The sequence below is a fragment of the Physella acuta genome, unplaced genomic scaffold (assembly GCF_028476545.2).
Source record: "Physella acuta isolate Inbredline_101_S28 unplaced genomic scaffold, ASM2847654v3 ptg002101l, whole genome shotgun sequence".
Lineage (NCBI taxonomy): Eukaryota > Metazoa > Mollusca > Gastropoda > Physidae > Physella > Physella acuta.
This window is the reverse complement of record NW_026733602.1, coordinates 66,952-77,871: the sequence shown is the minus strand read 5'-3', so window position 1 is coordinate 77,871 and position 10,920 is coordinate 66,952. Positions and strand designations below refer to the sequence as shown.

The window sequence follows — 10,920 nt, the reverse complement described above, 5'->3', positions numbered from 1 at the left end:
TATTCTTCAGAGAACTATACCCCCACTTCAAACTAATCCTAAACAAATTGGTTAAGGATTAACACCATACGTACTTTGTCTTAAGACCAGCTACTTAAATACGAGTAAATACTGAGACACGAATTAGCCTGATAGAGGGATTACAGGCATATTAGGTGACAATGGTTTATGCAAAATGCCACAGGAACGTGGATCGGGTTTCTTTGATAATTAGCATTAAATATATAGACATTTCGGCGCATAAAAATGGTGTTGAAAAACGTGTGTGGTAATTTGTTGAGTGTGGGGGTAGGCCTATTAGGTGGTTTAGGAATTAGCTGACTAATAGGAAGTATTAAAATATTTTTTATCGCTAGTATAAATATGTTTGTATTGAAAGGTAGGACGTGGATTGTTATTAAACGAGGGGTAGTTTGTGGTGTAATTGAGGTACTTAGGTTGTAGGGGAGAGTACTCTAAATGTAGGGAAGATGTATTTTGGGTGTACTCGAGAGTTACCTAACCTGCTGGGGAGATTTACATTGGATGTAAGGGATAATTCAGTGGCGGAACTAGAAGCCCCACCCCCCCCCCCCCCAAAAAAAAAAGAAGAAAAGAAATTGTGGGGCTATATATAATTTGGAGGAGCAATTGCTTTTTAATTTACTTAGTACAAAACTGTTTGAAGGAGCTTTATGGGGACCCCGATTAGACTATTTTAAGAAGGGCAATAAGTCATGGAAGTAGTGTGAACTTTTGCCTATCTTTCACACTACAGCTCATGTAGATTTAAAGAAAATATTTTTTCTACGCAACAGTAAGTGTTAGTTACTGTAAAACAATCACTGCTATAGAAGGCGTTTTTTTATTTTTTTTTTTTTATTTTTTTTTAATACAAAATCACTATTGAGTTGTTCGACAAATATAAAAATTTATTTTAAAAATGCATTCTTTTTTTTGGGTCGGATTTTGGGCCCATTAAACGGCCTGCGCCCCTCCCCCCCCTCCCGCCGCATAGCGGGGTCTGGCGGCATCGTAGTTTCACCCCATTGCATTGGAGAGTTATCTAAGGTGAAAGGAAGAGTTACCTAAGGTGTAATGGAGAGTTACCTTACCCACAAGGGAGGTGATTTGTTACTTACATTGTAGAGGAGGGTTACCTAAGTTGGTGAGTTACCTTTGCTGTTTGTTATGAATTGATTTAATTTATCTGCGTATTATGGTAGTGGAAATTTACCGTACAAGGATGTTTTAAAATATACCAGCATGTTTCAATACATGATTCAACCATCATAAATCTAAAACTAAAAATAAACACGCGTGCTTATAGTTACATGCCTTAGAAAAACGTGACTAGATCAACACATACACACTCATGCAGTAAACTACAGAGGCAGTTAGTTCAGTCAGATAAACCTTGTTTATGTTTTGAAACCCGATTCTAAAAGGATTCGCCCCTCCTGTTTTTACATAACTCATGCATAAAAAAAATAAAACGACCAGGGTACGAACTGGGCCCACACCTCACACGCCCTAGGTGTGGAAGTTGGCTAGTTACCTCCCCGTAGAAGATAAATCAACGCCGGGAGAGTTGACTAGTATTTGCTATTTCCTGTAGCGAACGTGCAGTTTGTTTCATAAGACTGGTCTTATCAATTGGTTGACGATTTCATTCATTTTGGGCGAGAAGAGACGGGGGCCATCTGCAGGAAATAAAGTCATCAATAGAAAGTTAATTTCCAAGAAAACAGGGATGTGAATAATAAAATAGGGTAAAATTATTATTTTAAAATTTTCTAATCTGAGAGTTGAGTTTCTTTTGTTTTGCGACAAAACAGACGTTCTCGAACTTTCTATTTTGAAGGGAAAATAATTATTTAAATAAAAAAAAAATAAACCGAAATTTCCTTCGAATTTAAAATGAAAAAATTCTTGATACATATAAAGAAAATCGAGCTTTCTATCGAGTTACAAAGGAAAACATTTTTGTTTTTTAAAAAATATCGAACTTTGATGAAAAAAAAAATGTCGCTTTCTATTGAGTTAAGAAGACAAAAATCTTGATTTAAAAAAAAAAAAATCGGACACTTCTTTTTACAATACTTGTTCAGAGTATAATTTTTAAAGGTTAAACCGTTCTGGTAAAAAAATATTTTGTGTTCAACATCCTTACAAGAATAAAGAAACTAGTGTTTATATTTAAGCTGTTTTAATCAGATTTTAAATCATTTGCTACACAATTTAAAGGCAAACATGTGTATCAAATCAAACTTGGAATCTTTTAAAGAAAAAACGTAACTGTCAAATTCTGGAAAAAAAACAACCAACGTATGTATATAGGGTTAGACTAAATAAATTATTCACAAGTTGGCGTTTGTGTCGACACTATTATATAGTGATGCCTTCACTATTTATTCCGTGTTGATGTATTGATGTAAATTGTTACAAATTGTTTCTCTTCTCTATGTAAAACTTTAGTAAAAAAATATGTATTTGCAAAATCTTTTTTTTCTTTCTGCTAATGACTATTTTTTTATATCCCCATTGAAAATGGTATATTTATTCATAATTCAAAACGTTTTATTTCAGATTTTTAGAAGCTGAAATTTTTTAAAAAATTAATCAAATTGTGATTTAATGTCCTGTGGAGAGTTAGGAAGAGTATGGGGAAATGGCAATGATATTTTGAGTACAATGAGACTCATCAAATCGAATAAGCTTCATTTTCAAACATCTATATTTATAGCAGTCTTCCAGCAGCTTTAAAAAAAATACATTTCAAACATTTAAAATAGTAATAATAATTTATTTTGTAGTTTTATACAGTTTCAAAGACACGAACATAAATTGTATAAATAGTAATTCAATGGAGAAAGTAAAATAGCATACGAACTAGACTAAAATAGGGGATGCTAAACACGTTGCTGTCGCCATAGGTCAATTTAAGGTCATTGTGATTGTACGAGTCATTTCTTTTTCGTCTCAGACATGTGATTTACAGCGTCCGTTTGCCTTGCATGTTCGCTTTAGTGTTACAATCAGCTTGCGAGGACTGATACGGATTTACTGTTTCTTACTCGTAGCCTATTTTCATTCATTTAAGATAATTTAGTTATAGACCTACATAGATCTAATACAAAACGTCTAATTACAATTTTATTTTTAAATACCTGAAAATGCAAATGTGTAATTGAATGATGATTCAAGGGATTTTTTCCCCATCGGCGTGGTGGGCTGAGGGGGGTTTGGGTTTTTAAGTAGAGCTGAGATAAATTTGAGATCACAGAAAATTAAAATTACACAAATATTAAGCAACCCGAATGTTATGTTGATTAAAATGAGACTATAGAATAACATCGTTCAAATGACCATCTTTTCCTGAGTATTTTCCGAATGATCAATCTCACATCTTTACTAAATGTATATTTAATAAAGCTAGTAGTTTTCTATTAAGATTAGATTAAAATCAATTATATGAAAACTCATAAATTATAAAGAAATAACAGAAAATCGTTTAAACCTATTTATTCACTTTTTTATATAACTAAAGCATATGATTTTCATTACTGTGTAATTAAAATTGAATTATTTTGTATTTTAAAAGACTTTTTAGTACAATTCCTTAAGTTGTCCCTCTTGAATTTACAGAATGAAGAAATTACTGGAATTAGTAACCATCACAATCCAATCTTGAAAGAAGAAGAATTCGAAATTACAACTATTTTTCACGCCTCCTTTGTCTACTTGAAACATTTTTAGAAAACTTTTTTTAAGCTAATAGGCAGATGTACTGTTAAGTTGTAGGACATACATGACGTTCCTAAAATGTAAACAATTGAATGTACAATCCAGCTTGTAAACAAGCAAAAATAATACTAATAAAACTTTAAAAAAAAAAAGAACAACAACTAAAATTCAGATAATAAATAGAAGAATTTGAAATTAAAACTATATTTTACGCAGTACAAGGATGCTAATAATTGTGCTAGTATTTTGGATTTGCTTTGATAACAAGTAGAGCTTGCATCAAATGGTGACCTTATTATATGGGGGACGTGTGGCCTAGAGACGACAGTAGAACATTAATGGGCATAGGTGAACACTACTTCACTGGTCCCATAGACCGTCAAGGTTTGAAAGGGAACTTTATTATTTATTTTATATGACGGTTTTTTTTTTTACTCAGTCCACTTACTAAACTGTGTACGGTCCGTCGAAATGGGAAGGTGATACTTTGTTTAGTTTGTTTGATTTCCATATTTCTAAGTTTGTGTGAATAATTTCAAAGTGCCATGTTTTAAAAAAAAAAATCATTGGATCCCTTTGTTGAGATTGAGTTGAGTATAATTTAAAGTTTTTAATTGTCTGAAAATTGTTACATGAATATTTTTTTTACCTACGTTATCAATGCAAGGCTAATTAAGCGGTGAATTATTAATTAAGAAAACAAACTTTCTGTGCGTTAAAACACAATCTTTCTGATCCATCATTATATATAAATATTATACCTTAAATTATTTAACCTTTGGTATATAAACATAAAGTAGAAAAAAAGTTTAATTTTAAAAATTATTTTAATGTTTTTATTTGGCAAGGAATGAATTAAATCGCTATGTGATGTTTATTTCTTAAAATGTAGTTAAAACCTTGAATTTTATTTTACTTAAAAATTGTGTACATTTTTATTTCCTTTTTTTTTCTTTTTACAGATATAACAGAGAACGTTACGAATAAAAAATTCGATAAATAAATAAATTCAAGTCATTTTTTAATGTTCGCAATTTCTAAATACAGCATATTCGGACATGTCTTATGAGGGGAGATAATCCCGCCCTTTGTGGCAAGCAGAAGTTCCGCCCCCTGGCTTTTAGCGTCAGGGCGACACTTGTCCCTGGAGAGTCTAGACATCAAGAAAAATCGTGACATTGTTCTTTAGCTCTGACAGACTTTAAGTTGGAGTTACCTTTCTACTCATTTGAAACATTAGCTAGTTAATATTCTAGCTTTTTAGAAAAAAAAGTGATTTGTTCTATGCCCGTTGGATCTTCGAAAATTTTTTATTTTGTGAGTTCTTGTGGATTAATAATACATGAATTTAAATAAAGACATTTTTAATAATTAGAATAAGCCCATGTGTTAAAAAAACAATATTACAATTAAACTCAAGGCTTTGATATACTAAATTTAAAAAAAAAAGGATAAATAAAATAAAATTATCTTTGTGTAACTTCTTGTTGGAGAGATTATAAAAAAAAGCAACAAATAGAATAAAACATACAAGACACTAACAAAAAAAAAAGGAAAAAAAAATATCTTTGTGTAACTTCTTGTTGGAGAGATTATAAAATACGCAATAAAAGAAACTAACCTACACGACAACTAACAAATATCTTTGTGTAACTTCTAGTTGGAGAGATTATAAAAAAAGCAACAAAATAACTAACATCCACGAAAACTAACAAATATAGCCTCGAAACCAAAATGTCAAGCTCGTTTCTGGAACTTCAGAGGATAACGACGAATCGACCCGACTCGTTCCCTTATGGAGGGATGCGGATCATGGGCGCCCTGCAGATTAACACGGGGATCATCGTCTTCGCCCTGGGGATGGCGGATATCATCCTGACCATGACGTCATACGACAGTGACGTCACGAGCTACGGTTCGAAGTACGAAGCCGTCGTGTCGCTGACGCTCGTGTCGTCACCACTGTGGTGTGGGATTTGGGTGAGTCGGTGCTGTTGAGTTTGTTGTGAGTTGATTGGTTGTGGTCAGTAGGTCAATGAGGGCCTCATGCATTCACACAGCCAGTAATACTAATTAATAATTAATTAAGCGTTACGGTTATGTTACATATTTAGCGCAATGCTGTGGTTATGGCTAAGTCAGAGCAACTGAAGTGTGCATTATTTTTTGTATGAATTGGTCCTCGATTTTAAGTTAAAGTGATCTAATACTTAAACACATGCCCTATGATTGAAGAGAATTAGGTTATTTTAAATGTTTAGCTACGTGCTGTGGATATGGCTAATCAGGACTATTGAAGTGGGCATAATTTATTTTTTGGTGAATTGGTCCTCGATTGTAAATTAAAGTGGAACTGATACTGAAACTTATCCCCTATGACTGAAGAGAATTAGGTTATTTTAAATGTTTAGCTACGTGCTGTGGATATGGCTAATCAGGACTATTGAAGTGGGCATAATTTATTTTTTGGTGAATTGGTCCTCGATTGTAAATTAAAGTGGAACTGATACTGAAACTTATCCCCTATGACTGAAGAGAATTAGGTTATTTTAAATGTTTAGCTACGTGCTGTGGATATGGCTAATCAGGACTATTGAAGTGGGCATAATTTATTTTTTGGTGAATTGGTCCTCGATTGTAAATTAAAGTGGAACTGATACTGAAACTTATCCCCTATGACTGAAGATAATTAGTTTTTTTTAAAATGTTAAGCTAAGTGCTGTGGATACGGCTAATCAGAGCTATTGAAGCGTGCATCGTTTATTTTGTTTTTTTAGTGAATTGGTCCACGATTGTAAGTTAAAGTCAATCTAATACTTAAACTCATCCCCTAAGACTGAAGAGAACTAGGTTATTTTAAATGTTTAGCTAAGTGCTGTGGATAAGGGTAGCTGAAAAGTCCCGAGTTCGAATACCCGATCAGATGAGCTCGATAGCTGGGGACAGCAACCCATCTAGAATAGACAACTCCAAAATCAAACAACTAATACTAACACGGCATCACTGGGCGTATGACCTTCCAGTAAAGGTCACCGGCCAAGGTTTAAGTGTTCCTAGATGGACTTCAACGGCCTTGTGTTCGTGACCAAGGTGAGCCACCTAGATGGAGGCATCCGGTTGTGGTCAGGCATGGGGAGGGGTGGGCGCCGTCATGCGACTATTAGCCCTAGACACACGGCTCTGTGGTGCCACAAGGACCCAAACAAGGTTTTTGGTGTTATTTAGATTTGAGGATATGGGTAACTAGTGTAGATATAAGTAAGTCAACGCTGTTCAAATTCTTTTTTTTATACTATTAAAATTGGTTTTTATCTGTTTGTCAAGTCTAAAACTTTTCATATAGATTAGCTTCAATATGTTTTCAAAGACCTAAACTACTTGTGGTCACGCGAGGGGCTGATTAAAGTTTCATTTGTTTTTAATGTCACCAATGGGAAAACCCCTTAGTTTATAGGGTTATTGCTAATGTTGCTTTGGCTTTAAGGTTAAGCTTTGGGGTAGATATATCGTTACCAGCGTTATCACTAGATTAACAAACTTGTAGGCAGTGGCACATCATGCATTAGTAAAGTTCCCTTTTCAAACCTGACGGTCTATAGGGCATAAAAAGAGATAGTGTGGTCAGCACTATGCCCAGCCGCCTCACTTTCCCTAACGTGAGTTAGGTACCCATCAAAGTTGGGTGGACTCAGGGATGGTCTACTGACTTGAACCCGGATTCGTACTCGAGACTTACGGGTTAGAAGTCCAGCTCTCTACCGCTAGACCACTCCGTCCCCCATCATGCATGACCTTAGTTGTTTTGGTTCATGATTGATACTGTTAGAGCCTTTATTAATAGGGCACTGCTGGGAAATAATTTGACTCATACACATTTTGGAAAAGTACACCTTCATGGACCAGACTAACAGAAAATGCAAAGCAGAAAAAAAAGAAACGAACTTAAATACAATTCCTTCTTCGCTCTTAATTGTATTGTTGGATGGACGATCCTCCAACATTAACTATTGCGTGTCAACATGTTATACACCAAATGGCCAGTTGTCTCCCATTTCAGACTGTTTTTCTTTGTGGATTTGCCTTTGTCCAACCTAGAACAAACTATAAAGCAGCAGAAGTTGGACTTTTAGGAACTTTATCTCCTTGATGTGTTGCTATACTCATCTCTGGGGTTCGAACTCGGGACTTTTCGGTTTAGCAACAATGAGCCTTGCGGGATCGACCACGCCGACTAATTGAATAAACAAATTAGAAAAAAATAACACAGATGACTGGGGTGGAGACTAATACATAAAATGTGTTTGTTTTGTTTCCTTTGCTGCAAATCACTTCGGTAAAACAATAAATAGTTGCGCTGTTCATAAACTTTTGATTTTGAAGGTGTAATGATCCAATAGTCTTTTTATGTCTATGTTTTTTAAGTCTATCAGTAAATGATAAATCCATGATTTAAGTAAGGTACAGATTAGGGCCGAGTCGACTCAATGATGTTTTACAAGCTTAACTTGGCTGTTTGGTTTGAGGGTATTAAAATATAAAAATACGAACGATTCTTTACTCTTTGATATAGAGTATAAAATATGTAAAACAGATAAAACATCCGTAAGTACTCAACTTCTCTTTACTTTCAGTTTGCGATAGCGGGAGCCTTAGGCACGTGCATAACAAGACAGAGGGCTCACTCGTTACAACTGTTGGTGAGTACGCTATGGCCAGCTTGTCTCGTTACTTCATGTAAAGATAAACACACTGGTACATAAGGGACAGGGGACGGAGTGGTTTAACGGTAACCCGTATGTCTCGAGTTCGAATCCGGGTTCAAGTCAGTAGACCGTCCCTGAGTCCACCCAACTCTGATGGGTACCTAACTCCTGTTAGGGAAAGTAAAGGCGGCTGGGCATAGTGCTGACCACACCATCTCTTCATATGCCTAGGTCACAGAAATAAGTGAACTCTACTTCACTGGCCCTATAGACCGCAAGGTTTAAAAAGGTAACTTTACTTTTAAAAAAAAGGACCGGCGTGGTCGAATGATAGAGCTCACGACTTATAAGCAGAAAGTCTTGAGTTCGGAACCTGTGCACGAGTCCACACTACAGGTTATTAAAACATTAACTAAATTACAGTTGTCATCTTCCTTTTTTTCACGGAAAGGAAAAGATAATAAAAGTTAATGCTAAAAGCATTTAAAATATTTACAAATAAATCTTTATTCGTTTTAAATAATACTATAATAATATACTATTAGAAAGTAAAATTTACTTTTATATTTATGCTACTACCACCATCCATTTATTATAAAGAATTTAACTTCCGCTATGGAAGGTTAAAACTTAACTTACTCATGCATATGATTTAGTAATAGTATTATCATATACACAATGTAGACATTTTCTAACGGTGAACTGTTTCCAATATGTACAGAAAATAGCTTTCCTGGTAATCAATATCTTGTGCAGTGCTGTATTCGGTCCCGTTTGTATGTTTATCAATGGATACATTTCATATACGGTTAGTTTTATGTATTTTAAATATCTTTTTTATCTAATGTTTGTCGTATTGGGTGTACCTTTCGAATTATCAAATTTACCATATATATATATATATATATATATATATATATATATATATATATATATATATATATATATATATATATATATATATATATATATATATATATATATATATGTATATATGTATATACATATTTATATTTGTATATATAATACACATGTATATATATATATGCGTCTATATATGTATGTATGTATATATATTTGTATATATATATATATATATATATATATATATATATATATATATATATATATATATATATATATATATATACACACACATAAATACATATACATAATACTGTCTTGTAGCGCCACTCTATAGACAGCTGTCGCCTCCAATGGCTAGTGACTCTGTTCATCTGTTTCCTCGGGGTTCTGGAGATCATCATGTGCACGGCTAGTGCCTCAGTCACGTGCTGTTGCTCACCTCTCAACGCAACTCAGGTTAGCATAAATTGTTGCTTCATCAGGTAGCTTGTCAGACTCACTACAACGATCTCAGTATACATTGCTAGCTTTACCTAATAGCGTAACTCGTAATAGTGTAATATACTGACATATATATATATATATATATATATATATATATATATATATATATATATATATATACATATATATATATATATATATATATATATATATATATATATATATATATATATATATATATATATATATATATATGTATGTATGTATATATAGACATATATGTATACATGCATATATATATATATATATATATATATATATATATATATATATATATATATATATGTATGTATATATAGACATATATGTATACATGCATATATATATATATATATATATATATATATATATATATATATATATATATATATATATATATATATATATATATATATATATATATATATATTTGTGTGTATGTGTATGTATCTGTTTTTTTAAGTATAGTTCAGGAAGCCTACACTCTCTTATCAGATAATACTAATGCGATTTATTTTGATAGATCTTCACAAATACTTGCATGCTTAAACAATTTTTTTGTTCTTTCTTTAGGTCCACGTCCTAGTGAATCCACGATGTTTAAAGGACGGCAAGTTTGTGGTGGAGCCCATTGACCAGCAGAAGAAACAGCTGGCCTTGACCGCTCCTGACGACCACGGGGACAGGTACGCCATCAGGAAAATCGAAGGCAACATCATCAACAACAACACCAACATCAACAACAACAACACGATGAAGACGGAAGAGGAGATTAAGAAGATATCCGCGAAGCCAAGGACATCTCCATTCATAGTTCAAACCGTCCAATCAAATCGAAGCGTACGGGCGGAAGTGGATGTGCCGATTTACGATTCGTTCGGAGACGATTCACGGTATCCCAAGCAAAAGAAATGGGCGTTTCCCCACTGGTAAAAACTATGAAATATATTTGTGTGTTGACGATGGTATAAAAAATACAGCCACCTACAGACAAATGAAAAAATTACCAGGAATCAAGAAAAAAAAAGACATTTCCAAACTCATGCTAAAATAATGTTGAAGACAAGCATCAACTTCGAAGACAAACTGAAAACGAAGAAGAAGAAAAGTCAATCTTAAATGAGGATATTTCATTCAAAAT

General features: G+C 33.4%; 1 protein-coding gene across 1 annotated transcript; it reads left to right on the top strand.

Moving 5' to 3' along the window:
• Positions 1-5,319: 5,319 nt before the first annotated feature.
• On the top strand, positions 5,320-10,739 carry LOC131932166 (uncharacterized). Its single transcript, XM_059289033.1, has 5 exons — positions 5,320-5,706; positions 8,358-8,423; positions 9,151-9,237; positions 9,618-9,752; positions 10,353-10,739. Exons 1-5 carry the CDS (start codon positions 5,461-5,463, stop codon positions 10,710-10,712), a joined length of 894 nt encoding a protein of 297 aa, XP_059145016.1. The 5' UTR covers positions 5,320-5,460; the 3' UTR covers positions 10,713-10,739.
• Positions 10,740-10,920: the final 181 nt, after the last annotated feature.

Coding starts and splice junctions, on each gene's coding strand:
- LOC131932166 (XM_059289033.1), top strand. CDS start 5,461: ATGTCAAGCTCGTTTCTGGAACTTCAGAGGATAACGACGAATCGACCC. Junction 5,707..8,357: donor CACTGTGGTGTGGGATTTGG/GTGAGTCGGTGC, acceptor CTTTACTTTCAG/TTTGCGATAGCGGGAGCCTT. Junction 9,238..9,617: donor ATGGATACATTTCATATACG/GTTAGTTTTATG, acceptor ACTGTCTTGTAG/CGCCACTCTATAGACAGCTG.